The sequence below is a fragment of the Ahaetulla prasina genome, chromosome 2 (assembly GCF_028640845.1).
Source record: "Ahaetulla prasina isolate Xishuangbanna chromosome 2, ASM2864084v1, whole genome shotgun sequence".
Lineage (NCBI taxonomy): Eukaryota > Metazoa > Chordata > Lepidosauria > Squamata > Colubridae > Ahaetulla > Ahaetulla prasina.
The window spans coordinates 83,331,511-83,347,532 of record NC_080540.1 but is presented as its reverse complement, the minus strand read 5'-3'; the positions used below and the strand labels follow the sequence as shown (position 1 = coordinate 83,347,532).

Genomic DNA, 16,022 nt, shown 5'->3' with positions numbered 1-16,022 from the left:
GAACAAATGCCAGATCGGGGTTGAGTCTGTGGAATTCCTGGGCTACGGATAGACAGGAAGGATTCACCCCACTGAGAGCAAGGTACGGGCCATCAGGAAGGCCCCGGTTCCAAAGAACAAAGCGGAGTTACAGGCATTCTTAGGTCTGATCAACTTCTCGCAGTATTCTTAAGGAATAAGGCAACAGTAGCCGAGCCGCTGCATAAATTACTAGCAAAGACGGCTGCATGGTCTTGGGGAAAGGCGGAAGCTAGGGCATTCGAAGGGGTAAAGAATCTCCTAACGAGTGATAGCCTCCTTATCCAATACAATGGCACGCTGCCATTAGTGTTAAGCTGCGATGCATCTCCCTATGGGGTGGGGGCTGTGCTCAGCCACAGGTTACCAAATGGCACAGAAGCCCCTATTGCATACTACTCCCGAACCATGTCATCAACTGAAAGGAATTATAGCCAGCTTGATAAGGAAGCCTTGGCTATAGTCTCAGGAGTAAAGAAATTCCATGAGTATATATTTGGTTGTGATTTTGAAATCATCACGGACCATAGACCTTTGCTAGGTCTGCTGGCAGGCGACCGCCCAACGCCCGTGGCACTTTCGCCAAGACTGACCCGATGGACTATCTTCCTGGCAGCGATTCTTACAAATTACTACACCGGCCAGGAAAGGAATTAGGCATGCAGACGCCTGAGCAGATGCCCGTTACCAGAGACTATCAAGACCCCACTCCGGGATACCAGTTCTGCTAATTGACTCTTTGGACTCTGGCCCAGTCACATCCAAAGAGGTGGCTCGGGCTTCGTATAAGGACATTACAATAAGAACTGTAATTGGTTGGGTACAAGAGGTTGGCCCGCTCGCGGGCGGCGTTTAAAGAGTTTGTAAAAACGTGGGAACTCTCGGCTCAAGGGGTGCCTGCTATGGGGGATCAGTGGTGATCCCGGAGAAATTGAGGAAAAAGGTATTGGATCTCCTTCACGAAGGCCACCCAGGGATCGTGAGGATGAAGGGTCTAGCGAGAAGCTATGTGTGGTGGCCCTTAATGGACTCGGAAATTGCTGAAAGGGTAGGGAGATGCCAGGCCTGCCAGGAGTCCAGACCGCTACCCCCAACGGCCCCGATTCGGGAATGGGAGAGACCCCAGAGCCCCTGGTCTAGGATCCATATCGATTTTGCCGGCCCCTTCCACGGCCAAACCTTTCTGGTAGTAGTCGATGCCTGCTCCAAATGGCTGGAAATCATTCTCATGAGATCCATGACAGCCGAGGCCGTGATTTCAGTCCTACGGCACCTATTTGTAACCCATGGGTTGCCCGACACTTTAGTCTCCGATAACGGCCCGCAATTCACGGCAACCCAGTTTGAGGGGTACTTGGCAGAGGAGGGCATCCGACATGTCCTCTCGGCGCCTTTCCACCCTGCGACGAACGGCCTTGCAGAATGTTTCGTTCGGAGCGCAAAGGAAGCATTGTCCAGAATCAAGCCAGGCGATTGGCAAACAAAAATTGATACATATCTAGCAGTCCAACACAGAACTCCCTGTGTAACAACTGGCCGCAGCCCGGCCGAGCTTTTAATGGGTCGGAAGCTTAGGTGCCCACTAGACCGTTTAAACCCAAACTACACACCAGACGGTTACAAAGGGGCACACGGTAAAACAAGAGAGATGGCACTAGGCGACCTAGTATGGGCACACAACTACAGCGAGGGCCCGACCTGGTTAGCAGGAAAAGTCCTAGAAATAACAGGGCCAAAATCATATATAGTAGAGATAGAGGATGGCCGGGTATGGAAACGCCACATAGATCAAATAAGGAAACGCATGACTGATAAAACAGACCCTGACTATTCAATGTATGAATACACAGCTGACTCAAACCCGGAGCAAACGCGGGACTTATCTGAGTTCCAAGAGGTCCAGCGATGCCAACCGGTTCCTCCTGAAAACAGCAGGGACGACTCTGCCAATAATCCAGGGCCGGATGGCCTAGAGGAGGAGCTGAGAGGAACGAACAGTCCCTCTGGTCAGCTCGACTCACTCCCAGAAAATGCATTGCGCAGGTCCGAAAGAGTCAGGAGACGCCCAGTCTACTTGCGTGATTACGTTGACAAATAAGATGTTAATTTCATGTAAATATTGGTAAAGTGTTTTCTGGGAGGGAAGGAGTGTAATGTATCTTTAAAAGTTTTGGCGGGAAAATAGCACGTTGCTGATTGGTTGAAGCCCCCGGCTAAACTGTATATAAAGAGAGGTTTTTCCCAGCACTGGTTGCTGGGTTCACCATATAGTAAAGAGCTGTTGTCACTATCCTGGTCTCCTGCCTCGTTATTGCCCGAATCTAACAGATACACTTTATAAATCACCATTACTGTGGAACTGGGGCAGTTAGAAAATTTTACTACTAACAGAGATACAAAAGTGGTTGGTAGGTATAAAAAGGTTGACTACCCCTGCTTTAGATGGCATTTTGTGAAATATTTTTTCTACATAGAACAGTACAGACAAGGAAAATAACTGCAAATTCCTAACTGAGTTTTAATCTCTTTGCTCATTATCCCAAAGGTGCTTTTTCAGGAGGACTTCGTTGTTTTTTCTCTAAAGACATTTTCAAACCAAAATTGGATGCAGTATTCCAAGTGTGGCCTTACTGAGGCTTTATAAAGCGGTACTAATACTTCAATACGTCAATTTATTTTCCAAAGCACCAGAGGGCAGGACAAGAAACAATGGATGGAAACTAATCAAGGAGAGAAGCAACCTGGAATCAAGGAGAAACTTCCTAACAGTGAGGACAATTACAGTAACCAGAGGGACATCTTGCCATAAGAAGTTGTGGGTGCTTCATCACTGGAGGTTTTTTAAGAAGAGACTGCACATTCACTCAGTATCAGTATCCCTCAGGATCCCATCTGTACATGATCCTCATTAACCATTCACTGCCAGCTTTCAACGAGCAAAGTGGCAATGAAGAAGCTGGCAGGAAGTTGCAAGTTTTTTTTAATTTATTTGTCAAGTACATATTAGATAATATATATAAGCTTGAATTGAATACATAAAGTGAATACAATTAAAGGAAACATTAGGACAGGGATGGTAGGCACGCTGGTGCTCTTATGCACGCCCCTTACAGACCTTTTAGGAATGGAGTGAGGTCAACAGTAGACAGTCTTAGGTTAAGGTTTTTGGGGTTTGGGGATGAGACAACAGTTGTGGTCATGTGACATTTTGCTTAATGATCTTGCTAGGATTGCTATGATAAGTTGGCCTAGTTATGTGAGTTTATAGTTTATGACCATGTTGCCTAGTGATGGAATTTCCAGTCCCAATTACACATTAACTGAAGAGTGTCTATATTCAGGGGAAGAAAAGCCAGGCATGCTTCTCCCAAATTCATTGGATAAAAAAGGGAGGCGAATAAAGCACAATCAACATTGCATGATTCTGTTACTATTGCCTATCTCAGTATAGTCCTAGTCTTCTTATAGAGTCTGTTTCCTGATCTAGTCTATGCTGAAGAGCTGACAACAGAATATCTGCCCATTTACCTACTGTGATAGGGAATCTAGACCCATCTAGATCCTTTTATTATGAGCCAGATGTGTCTTCTCAGCAGCAACCTATTTATGGAACAACCTTTTTCCCAACATACTTGTCCCCAACCCAGAGGGCTTTTAGAAAGGCTGTCAAGAACTGGATTTTTTTCCCTAGAGCCTTTGAGTCGTGATGTGTGCTGCCCCAATTGAATGAAGGTGTTATTTTTGCCTCAATCACCATTTTATTGTTTTATTGCTGTTGGTAGGTTCATGTTCCACAGTTTTATTTATTCATTTTTTGTTAGGGTTGTAAATCACGCAGACTTATCTTGATTGAATTGGCCGGCTGTGTGTAAATGTTACCAATCAATTAATATGGTATCTAGAGATGTGGAAAATGTTTTTCTCCAGACATATTCCAAGTCTAAATTGAGTATTTTGAGTGTTTTGAGGATGGAACAAAATACATGTTGCTGCTTTAAGATGGATGGCTTTCAGTAGGGACATACAAAACATTTCTTCCTTGAAATGTTCCAACTTCAAAATGTTGATTTGAGAGTCCCAAGCAGGAAACAAAACATAGATTTCAAGAGTTCCGTATGGAATATGAAACAAAATACATTAAAACAAACCAAAGTGTCAACTAGATCCCCTTTTACAGGAGCAGGTTTAGATTTAATACAGCTGAATCCGCAAAGAAACTGCCTAACAATTCCAAAACTCAGAGAATAACAATAGAAAGTTATGACCCTGCCCATATGTGTGATTGAATCTTGTGTATTTGAAGCCATTCCCTAATCCACATGGAACTTCAACCCCATCTCCAGGTGCCAGAGAGGACCTGGGAAACTGCTATGAAACACAAATCCCATCTTCATTTTGCATTTTAAATGTTCCCTTTGGGAATAAATATAACACTTTTTTTAGACTCACGCCCAAAATGATTGTCTCCTCATGCTATGGATTAGAGGTTGTCCATAACACTTTTACAAAATTTTATTTTGTAAAAGAGTTGCTTTATTAATATTATTTTTGTAACCCTGCGGTCTAAGAGACATTAGAAAACAGAGATTGTGGAGCAAAAGAAACTCAAAAGCAGGTTAGGATGCATAGTTCATTTTATTGACAAGTGAAATTAATCAAAGCAAACAAAAGTGGAGGAAACAAGGATGGAGGAAGAGCCATGTTGCTTGGAGTAATATCTCAGTCCTCTGGATCTGTATCGCATTACTTTTTACATTTTCCATAGTAGTTCAATGTTAGTATTCCACGACTTTCACTATGAAAAGAAAGATATAGCACAGAATTTGAAAATCCAAAAGATGTAAGCTTTTTCATGAGTACAAACCCAATATTTTTTACAGCAACTACAATTGAAACATAGGGTCTACTGTAATTAGCAAAATTAACCCTTGCTTCATCTTGGCTGGGTGTGGTATGACAAGAGAGGAAAAGCTCTCCAATGAGGGCATTCATTGTCTTCAGAACAATCTTTGTCAGCCTAACTGGAACAAATGCAAACAGCAACAAATTCAGGTCTCCTACAAAGAAATCTACTCAAGTGGTTCATTTTGGCATCATGAGTGAAACCGATACTTACATAAGTGCATTGCAGAAATAGCATCTGTTGGAATAGGTCACACCATCGGAGGCACAATGGGGCATGAATTCCTTGGTGCATGCTTTTCTGGGAAAGCCAGTGCAATCAACCTTCAGAGAGAACAACATTGGTTTTATCTTCTCTTGGTTAATCTAAGGCACCTAAAGATCTTGTGATCTTCCAAATTCAATGATGTAAAAAGTGTTTTCCAAGTTGTAAAATTCCATGTGTATAGACTTCATTTCCCAGAAATCTCTGCAATGATCATACTGGTTGAGGAATTCTGGACAATGAAGTCTACATATCAGAAGGAATTGGCCATGTAGAGAATCCATGAGGAACCCTGGTGGTGCAGTGGTTAAAATGCAGTATTGCAGTTTAATTCTGCCCACAGCCTGGAGTTTCATCCTGATGGGCTCAAGGTTGACTCACTCTTCCATCCTTCCAAGGTCGGTAAAATGAAAACCCAGATTATTGGGTGCAATGTGCTGATATTTGTAAATCACCCAGAGAGTGCAGTTGCCTTTTAGAAAAAAGCATGGTTTGGGACAACCATGACCTGGATGATTGAGAATCACCATGGACAACTTTGGAAAGTCTTCTTCTTGAAATCATGCTGCCCTGAGGTTATGAGCCTTTTGGTATCAGATAAAAACCTTATGTGCTTATTGCAGACTTAACTTTCTGTTAATAGGCCCTCTTGCTCTTTTATGGATTCTTGTAAGATTCTCTTAGTAAATGGGGTACAAATATTTTATATAAATACAAATGACAAGGGCCAAATTTGATTTGGCTTCATGTATTTGCATTTAAAGAATGCTCTTAATATGATTGCTCTCTAAAACAAGTCCAGTCTAGAACTTCTGCATTTCAAAGGCGAAACCTAATTTTTCTCCCAGACCCTTTATCTAATAATATTTAATCCCTATATTTAGAGATAGGGCTTAAAAGATCCTAAATTCCAATTAGATAGTTTTGGCATGAAGGTGTATCATTTGGATTCACTATCATGGAGAAAGACAATTGGGCAGCAAATGGATAATACATCAGCATCTCTCTTTCAACATTTTAATCCTGTTTTGAGTTTTCAGCATCTATATTTGGAAGGGTTAATAATTGGATGTCTTGTCAGGCAAAACAATGGAATTCTTGTAGTGGAGACTCCCTTTCATGTCAAGTTTTACACTGCAAAAGGTAACATCTTCTTGTTATTTTTAAAAATCCAAATTGATGTACCAATAAAGGAGAATATCTGTAGCTCAGGCTTGAAATGATCTCTGAACTTATTTATTTTCTTGCAGACATTTCATTAACCAAACTAGGTATCATTGTCAGTGCTAGTGTGGATTAGCAATTACCTAGTTTGGGTAATGAAAGAAAACAAGAAAACAACCAAGCTCAGAGAGCACCAAGGAACACCCTTCCCCCCAAATTAATGTATTATGCTCTTCTTGAAGTCAGAGACAATACATTTTCCACCATGTACTTTCCTAATATTAAGAGGAGGAAGAAGACATCTAAATTATTATTCAGTTGTCTAATTATGTCTATTAAAGTGTAAAGTCTATTTCCTTGAATGTATTCTGTCTTTTTCTCCCCATGTAACATAAATCACAATTTTACCATTTCATACTAAAACTGGTTACATTACATAATCCATAAAGTCCATATAAATTTCATTCCAGACATTGCTTTCATTGCTATCTCTCCTCCCACCCCCATTGCAAAATCATTGCATATCTAAATTCTCCATTATGATCATTTGGGTTTATTACATAGTTGACACTTACTTGCTTTTCTGTTTCTTCAATAGCATCTAAAAAGAAAGATCAAATGTAAACGATGTAAAAAGGTTGTTGAGACTCTAGAAAGCGTGCAGAGAAGAGCAACGAAGATAATTAGGGGACTGGAGGCTAAAACATATGAAGAACGGTTGCAGGAACTCGGTATGCCTAGTTTAATGAAAAGAAGACTAGGGGAGGCATGATAGCAGTGTTCCAATATCTCAGGGGTTGCCACAAAGAAGAGGGAGTCAAACTATTCTCCAAAGCACCTGAGGGTAGAACAAGAAGCAATGGGTGGAAACTAATCAAGGAGAGAAGCAACCTAGAACTAAGGAGAAATTTCCTGACAGTTAGAACAATTAATCAGTGGAACAACTTGCCTGCAGAAGTTGTAAATGCTCCAACACTGGACATTTTTAAGAAGATGTTGGATAGCCATTTGTCTGAAATGGTGTAGGGTTTCCTGCCTGGGCAGGGGGTTGGACTAGAAGGCCTCCAAGGTCCCTTCCAACTGTGATATTATTATTATTATTATTATTATTATTATTATTATTATTATTATTATTATTATTATTATTATTATTATTATTATTATTATTAAATCCATAAACAATATAAAGTAAAACCATAGCTTGAATAAGGATTAACTAAATTTCTTTCACTGCAAAAAAACTAACAAACCAGTATTTGACCTTACATATTTCTTTCTGTCTCAAATGCAAATATATTCAAATTCACACAGCTATCACTGAATAATCGTTGAGCTAAACATGATCAAAGTAAATATACATTTCTTTAACCAGCTGACAACATAAAATCAAAAATAAGCAATCAAAAACAACTATAAATTTATAATCCTTTTGTTGGAATACAATGTTGTAGTAGTAGTTAGTTGATTAAAGGTTTAGTTGATTAAAGCGAGGATTCATGATCAGAAATACTTTCTGGGGCTTTAACATTTGAAAACTGCTTAGCCTTAATTTTTGGTATCTGTTGGAGTCAGGATCGTGGAGGGCTGCGGTTTTATTTTCTGAAGATTCATGTGATTTCCATATATGTTGTAATTTGGGGTTGGAAATCCCTCATAAATACAACAATCTTGTGAAGGAGCCTTTAAAATGCCCACTTTTGTGCGGCTGAGTGGGTAATGTGGATCTAAGTCTCAAAATGCCATGTACCTGAAAAAGAACTTTTGCAAGATGGTGCTCGGCTTACCTGAGTACAAAAAGAAGAGTGCCAGGGTGAAAAACAGGCAAAAAGCCACCTTCATGTTGGTAGGAGAGGATAAAACACACCAGAGCTCTTCCACTGAAATAGCTTCTAGGACACAGGTGCTGTCTAAGCTCCAGCAGGGCATTTATGTGTATATATAAGCATATCTCCAGCAGTCTTATCGAAAGAAGATAAGAGAATGTTGACAGTGCAAGTCCCTATAGGCACTTTTCAATTTCCCCTTTCTATTAGTATAGGGGAATGTGAAAAGCTTGTGTTAGTCAGCTTCTATTAGTAAATATTGAGCTAATCTTTGGGAACAATAAACATTTGTTAAATCATAAATTATAAGCAAGTAAATCATTTATACATTCAAAGGGGAAATGTGAAAAATATAATTACTCACCAAATAACAGTTATATATTAAAGAACACACAGAATACAGTTCTTAGACAGCCTCGCGATAATCTTCATGTGTTTCTAGATATGATCGCGATCATGAAATTCTACCACAATGCAATGAAATAGTGTTATTATTACAATTGATTGAAGAGCTATGGCTGAGAAAAATGACAATTTTGCCATTCTTTAAGGAGCTACTCTATGTGTATTCTTGCAATCTAGAGGCTGTTTCTCAATCTTGGCAACTTGTGCAATGAAATTTCACTTTAATGTATGCTGATTAGTGTACATTTAAAGTTATTCTAAGTCTAAGTCTAATTTTAATATGAAGTTCAACTCACAGAATACCTGTTTCCTCCAAGTCCCATAATTCCATAAGCTATTTTCTGGATATGTGAGCTCACAAATACTTAAACTGAAAAATAAATTGATCAAATAGCATAGTGCCGTGATGTAGGGGTGGGTTTCACTTACCTTTGCTACCGGTTCACTCGCACATGTTTCTGCACATGACCAGATTGTATTTAATGATGGCCAGGTGGGTGGGCGGAGCCTCCCACCACCGCTACTACTGGTTTGCCCGAACCAGGGTGAACCCGTAGCAACCCACCACTGCCGTGATAGTGAACCTATGGCACGTGTGCCAGAGGTGGCATGCAGAGCCTTCTCTATGGGCACATGTGCCATCGCCAGCTGCTCTTCTGGTTTCCAGCACGCACATGTGCACTGACCAGCTGATATTCGCACATGCCAGAGCCCAGGAAACCCAAAGACTACCTGGTCTTCAGGTTTCTGGCGCTCCAGCATATGCAAAGACCAGCTGGCCAGCACGCATGCATGTGCCAGAAACCCAAAGACCACATGCATCCCGGCCAGCTGGTTCTTGGGTTTCTGGGGCTTCAGTGCGTGTAAAAACCAGCTAGCCGGTGTGTATGTGTATGCAGGAAGCCAGAAGACCAGCTGGCTGGTGCACACATGTGCACCAGCCAGCTGGTCTCCGACTTTTCAGGGCTCTGGCACCCATGCGTGCACATGCACGCATACACACTCGTACATTCTGTTTTGGGCGCTCAGTGTCAAAAAGATTCACCATCAGTGGTATAGTGTGTATGTTATCATATTACAAATAAAACAATGTGCACACTTCTGCTAAGTGCTACACCAACATTTCTTGTAATCAAGTGCTAAATGTGTAATGAAATTGTCACCTTTTCCCACCTAGAATTAAGGTTGCTTGCAGAAATTGTGGTATAGCTACAGCCTTATATGACTGAAATGGCAATTTTTCAGCCCCAGCTATTCAATCAGTTGTAATAATAAAACAATTGCATTGCTTTGTGATGGAATTTCATAATTGGGATCATATCTAGAAAGACATGCTCAAGGTTATCACGAGGCTATCTAAGAACTGTATTCTGTGTGTCCTTTAATAAGAATATGCACGCACGCTCACAAATGCATTGTTATCATTTAAACTAAAAGCATGTCTTTAGAAGCCCAAAGGAGATCATCTTAACAAAGTAAATTACCATATTTTTTGGAGTATAAGATGCACTTCTCCCCTCCCCAAAAGAGGGTGAAAATTTGGTTGTGTCTTATAAATCAAATGTAGCCCTGCCCATCCGCCGGCCCACACCCTTCAGCCTCCGCACGTCCTTTCAAATGGAGCTTTTGAAGGCTGCAGATGCAGCCTCTCAGACGGAGTGTTTGCAGCCTCCAAAAGCTCCAAAGGCACATGCAAGGGTAGCGAGCACAGGCGTGCACACATTCACAACCAGGAACCTGTTGTTAAAGTTCACCTCTGGGAACAGCTGATTGTGGGTATTCGGAGAGGCTGATCCTCCGCCAATCAGCTGCTCCTGCTGAATCAGGCTAATGTGCTGAAGCTGACCAGGCTGTTTACTAAGGATGCTAGCCAGATGAATACTGATGGATGGTGGTAGGCAGAGGCAGAACTTTTTTTTTCTTATTTTCCTCCCCAAAAACTAAGGTGCATCTTATATTCCAAAGCAGGGGTGAAGTGCTCCCGGTTCAGACCAGCTCGCCCGATCCGGTAGTGATGGTGGCGGGTGGTTCGGAGAACCGATAGCAAAAATCCCTGACCCTGATGAGCCGCGCCATCATCAGAGGTTTGTTTTTTTTTACTTTTAAAAGCATCTTTGATGATCCTGCGACTCAGCTGGGATTGTCAGAACCCTTTAAACTCTTTTTTTAAACAACCTCTTTGCCAAAGAGGTTGTTAAAAAAAGGTTTTAAAAGCTCCTCTGGTGATCCCAGCTGAGTTCCTCATCACCAGAACCTTAAAAAACATGTTTTCTATAAGCTCTTCAGCCGAAGAGCTCGTGGAAAACCTCCTTTTAAGAGGTTCTGGGCTGCGATCAGGCACTTACCTTACTGCTCCTTTCAGACTGGCAAAGCCATGCTTTACGTCAGTTGTATCAGCTAGCAACTGAATCTGCCTGCCTGAAATCCATCTCCTCAGTCAGCAATTCATCTGCCTGCTTTGCTGGATGAGGAACTCTGGGAATTGAAGTCCACAAACCTTAAAGTTACTAAGGTTGGAGACCCCTGATCTAAAAAATATAAATAAAATAAAATAATAAAATAAAATATTTGTGCAGCTTTCTGAGATTTGGTGTGTTTCTAACTACACAAACACACAAAATCTCACAAAGCTGTATGTGGCATTTTGTGTGTGTGTGTGTGTGAGTCAGTTGTGTTGTGTTGTGTTGCGTGTGTGTAAAGTGTGAAAGTTGGTTTTTGTGCTTTTTGTGGCTGTGTGAGGTTCCTGCTTGTTGCAGGGGCCATTTTGGTGAAGTGCCCCTGCTTTTAAATTGTTTGTGAATCAGTTGTGTTGTGCTTTGTGTGTGTAAAGTGTGAAAGCTGGTTTTTGGTACCTCTTATTGTTTTGTATACTTTGTTTATTATTTTTATTACTTATTGTTATTGGCCACGCCCACCCAGTCAGCTGACCACCATGCCTCGCCCACCAATTAAGCCATGCCCACAGAACCGGTAGGAAAAATGTTTAGATTTCATCCCTGTTCCAAAGAGTCTTATACTCCAAAAAATACAGTAATATTTTCCTGTTATTTCATTTAATGGCAGCCAAGAAGTTGCCTTCAGGGAAACTGAAGACAGTTTTGATGCTGCATGTGAGCATTGCAACATTTCTCCCTTCTTTTATGAAATTAGGTTCAGGAACAAAAACTCCATCTTATTCTTCTGACATCAGTGACTAAAAATGTTCCTTTCTTCTTTGGAGGGACTAGAAAACATAGTTAGTCTAGGAAAGAAGAAGCTGGTATCTGAAGGTTGATCAAGTTTAGTGTTTCCCTTTCACACACTTACGGCTTTCCTTCCTTCTTAAAAGCACAAAGTTGTAAGAATGGCAAACAATACAATATGTTATATACATATATACATAACACACAAAGCTGGTCTTTCTCATTTTTCAATTTTAGGCTAGAGATATGTATCCTTTTCTGGGCCAAGAACCACCTCCAGAGCATAATTCGGAGTCAACCTTTATCTCTATCTTTTATCTTTATCTTTACCTCAAGCTTCCCACCTCTTTTGTAAGCAAAACCACTCTTATGCAAATATGTTTTTTTAAAAAAAGAATGATCATCCATACTTGACAAATTTTAAAGAAAAAGTAAATATGCCACTTATGTTTGACCATTTAAAATTTGAAAAGGCACCTGGTTAATTTATGAGCTAATCTTGGCAAGATAGTGGCTTAGAAGACATGTCTTGGTTTTCTTCCTCACTATGATTTCATCAGCCTGATCAGGTTTTTTTTAAAAGTACTGTATATCTATGTTTAAACTGCTTGAGACCCCACCAGGATTTGTAACCCACCGTTTGAGAAGTCCTAGTATAGTGATTTTTCCTGTGATATAATCAAATCTATATAAGTAGCTACTTGCTTTTATTTGATTGTGGCATGGAACCTTTTGAGACATGCATGATAAGTTTCTAAGAAAAAAAATGGCACATGTGTTTGGCTAGATAAAATTTGAAGAGACACTTGGTTTGAATTTCTTATGGAAATGTGATGTGATAGAGGCACAGGTTGAGATGTTCCTTTTTAGAAGAGAGCTCAAAACAGAAGCAGAAAGTGACAACCAGCCTTCAAAAAGGTAAGAAGAAGGAAAGGTTTTATTTACATTTTTCTGGGCCAAGAAATTCTCTTCCCTTTTGAAAAGGGCTTAGAATTACTTTGCGATATCCAGACCTACTTTCACCTTTTACCTCAGACTATCATCCACACTTCAAGCAAAATGCACTCATTTTGCAGGCATAGGATAAATGCAGGCATAGGATAAATAACAGAATAACAGAATAAAAGAGTTGGAAAGGACCTTGGAGACCCTAACCCTAACCCTAGTTCAACCCCCTGCTCAAGCAGGAAACCCTGCATCATTTCAGACAATTGGCTGTCCAATCTCTTCCTAAAAACCTCCAGTGTTGAGGAAGCCACAACCTGTGGAGGCAAGCCATTCCACTGATTAATTGTTCTAACTGTCAGGAAATTTCTCCTTCACTTTAGGTTGGTTCTCTCCTTAATTAGTTTTCCATCCATTGTTTCTTGTCCTGCCCTTAGGTGTTTTGGAGAATAGATTGACCCACTTAAATATTGGAGAGCTATTTTCATGTCACCCCTAATTCTTCTTTTCGTTAAACTAGACATACCCAACTCCTGCAACTGTTTTTCATATGCTTTAGTCTCCAGACCCCTAATCATTTTTGTTGTTCCTTGCATTCTTTGTAGACTCTCAACTTTTTAAAAAAATATTGTGCTGACTAAAATTGGATGCAATATTCCAAATGTGGTTTTACCAAGGCTTTATAAAGTGGTACAGGTAGTCCTCAACTGATGACCACAATTGACCCCAAAAATTCTGTGGCTAAGCAAGAGATTTGTTAGGTGAATTTTTCCTCATGTTACAATCTTTCTTGCCACAGTTTTAAGTGAATCCCTGCAGTTAGTGCATGATTGTTAAGTGAATCTGGCTTTCCCCTTGACTTTGCTTGTCAGAAGATCACAAAATGTGATCACATGACTCCGGGACACTGCAATTGTCATAAATATAAGCCAGTTGCCAAGCAGCTGAATTTTGATCACTTCACTATGGGGATGCTACAATGGTCTTAAGAGTGAAAAAAGGTCATAAATCACTTTTTTCAGTGACACTCTAACTTGGAACAGTGGCTATATGAACTGTTTAAGTCTAGAACTACCTCTATTAACACTTTGTGTCATCTTGATTCTATTCTACTGTTAATCATCCTAGGACTGTGTTGGCCTTTTTGGCAACTTCAGCACAACATACAGTACATACCTACACACACACATGCATATGACAGAACTCTGATGGGGAAACTGTAATATGTAGTATCCTACATAGTAAGTAGACATTTGTGTTGATTTTTTGCTAAGACCTAAAGTTATCAGAGACTTCTAAATAAATTGTCTGTGTTTGTGTATTTATAGATAATGGTTATCAATATGGATGTAGATCTTTGTAGATTTGGCAACAGAAATGAAAGTAGATAAGGACTAATAGTAAAAAGCATCTTCCTTCATGAATATACACATATTTCAAGAATGGACTTGAAAGGCCCAAATGGCAACATCACTGACACAACATTGCTAAGTGATGTAGTTGTAAAGTGAAATATTATGTGACCACACCCACTTATAGGCTGTGTTTTTTAAGCAAATACAGTCATTAAGTGCCCCATGATGTGATCAAGAATTGCAACTTCCCCATTGAGTTTGCTTGTCGGAAGCCAACTGTGAAGCTTGCAAATTGCAGTCAAGTGATTATGGGACACTGTGATCATTGTAAATATCTGCTGGTTGCCAAGCCCTTGAATTACAATCGCATAACCACAATTTTTCCCACAGAGAGAAGCTTTCTCACATAGAAAACAGAGTTGTTAGGTTGAAAGAAAAAAAAGAAGGTTGGTTAGAAGAGTTGAGGACAGAAAAAAATTAAGTTGGATTTTAGGTGGTGCTGAAGATTTGTTTCTTCTGGAAGAGCCTGGGGCTAGGTTCCTAATGTTCTTGGATGAAGTCTAGATAAAGTCACCAAAGAAAAATAGCCAGCAATGAACATAACTTCCTGGGTTTGATGGCCCCAAGAAAGAAAATCAGGTATTGCCAGCCCAAGGGTGAATTCCAACCAGTTTAATGAACACCTTTGTTCAACTCTAAAAGGGGAAGCTGTTGTAAGAAAAACTATACACAAATATTCCTCATTTAGCAATTGTCTCGTACACTGACATTCAGAGTTATGACAGCGAAGAAAAGGTAACTGGATCAATCCCTCACATTTACAATCTTCACAAGTCTGTAAAGCAAAGGAAAGGTGAAGGAAGATCATAAGCAGAGTCTCAGTTTCACTTGGCAACTACTTCACTTAATGACCAAGTTGTCAGTCCTAATTGTGGTCACTAAACAAAGCCTACCAACACTTACATAGTATCAAGCATAAGTTAATTACTTGACATGCAGGGAAAGACGTGACTTAGATTTATTGATACAGGTAGCAATGAATCACTGCCATAGTCCTATTCTCTTCCAGCTAAGGGTAAAGAACATAAAAAAGAGTAAAGCCCCTGAGGGTAGATCAAGAAGCAATGGATGGAAACTAATCAAGGAGAGAAGCACCCTGGAATTAAGAAGAAACTTTGTAACAGTGAGAACAATTAATCAGTGAAATGACTTGCCACCAGAAGTTGTAAGTGCTCCAACACTGGAGGATTTAAGAAGAAATTGGACAATTGTCTGAAATGGTGTAGGGTTTTCTGCTTGAGCAGAGGGTTGTACTAGAAGATCTCCGAGGTCCCTTATAATTCTGTTATTCTGTTAATATGGAGAAAATGCATTTGACAAACCATCTTAAATGACTACTGGTTAGATTGCTTTACATGGCAGAAAACTGAGCTGAGAAGCTTGTTTACCTCTCAAAGGTGCTTTTTTCCTTGAGGAAGAAGAAGAAGATATTTTACTTCTCATCCAAGAAGCTTTATTGGTTCTGGCAGGATGGTGGGGGCAATGGAAGGATTAATTCTGACAAGGGGTGGGTGGGTGGAAAGATCATATTTCTTTGCAATCATCTGGTTGTTAGCACTCTCCCTGAGAGCTCTTGAGGCCACTTGGCAGTTTATCTATGCTCGCAGGGTCACCTGTTTCAGAGTGCAACTGCTGAAAGGATTGTGTCTACAACTATATCTGGTTTATTTCTGTTAATAAATAGAGGGGAAATTCACAAGGAGGGTTTTCTTGGCCGTATGATGGAATATTTGCCATGAACTCAAAGCCTTTGTGACATATACTTTATGTGGAATAAGAGATATATTAATAAACAAAAATCCAAAAATGAGGGAGCGCCTTCTGACTGATGTGATATCAGTAGCAAACTTCTAATTATTGAATCTTCTTTAGATTCATAAATATATTGAACTTATACCTTTAG

The 16,022-nt window shown here is 40.2% G+C and overlaps 1 protein-coding gene across 1 annotated transcript; it reads right to left on the bottom strand.

Annotated features, from left to right (window-relative positions):
- Positions 1 to 4,642: 4,642 nt before the first annotated feature.
- Positions 4,643 to 8,288, bottom strand: LOC131191803 (serine protease inhibitor Kazal-type 6-like). Its single transcript, XM_058170286.1, has 4 exons — positions 8,134 to 8,288; positions 6,925 to 6,950; positions 5,135 to 5,244; positions 4,643 to 4,813 (listed from the first exon to the last, which is right to left on the bottom strand). The coding sequence occupies exons 1-4, from the start codon at positions 8,273 to 8,275 to the stop codon at positions 4,762 to 4,764; spliced, it is 330 nt and encodes a 109-aa protein (XP_058026269.1). The 5' UTR covers positions 8,276 to 8,288; the 3' UTR covers positions 4,643 to 4,761.
- Positions 8,289 to 16,022: the final 7,734 nt, after the last annotated feature.

Coding starts and splice junctions, on each gene's coding strand:
- LOC131191803 (XM_058170286.1), bottom strand. CDS start 8,275: ATGCCCTGCTGGAGCTTAGACAGCACCTGTGTCCTAGAAGCTATTTCA. Junction 6,951..8,133: donor ACTCTTCTTTTTGTACTCAG/GTAAGCCGAGCA, acceptor CTTTCTTTTTAG/ATGCTATTGAAGAAACAGAA. Junction 5,245..6,924: donor TTGAAGAAACAGAAAAGCAA/GTAAGTGTCAAC, acceptor TTCTCTCTGAAG/GTTGATTGCACTGGCTTTCC.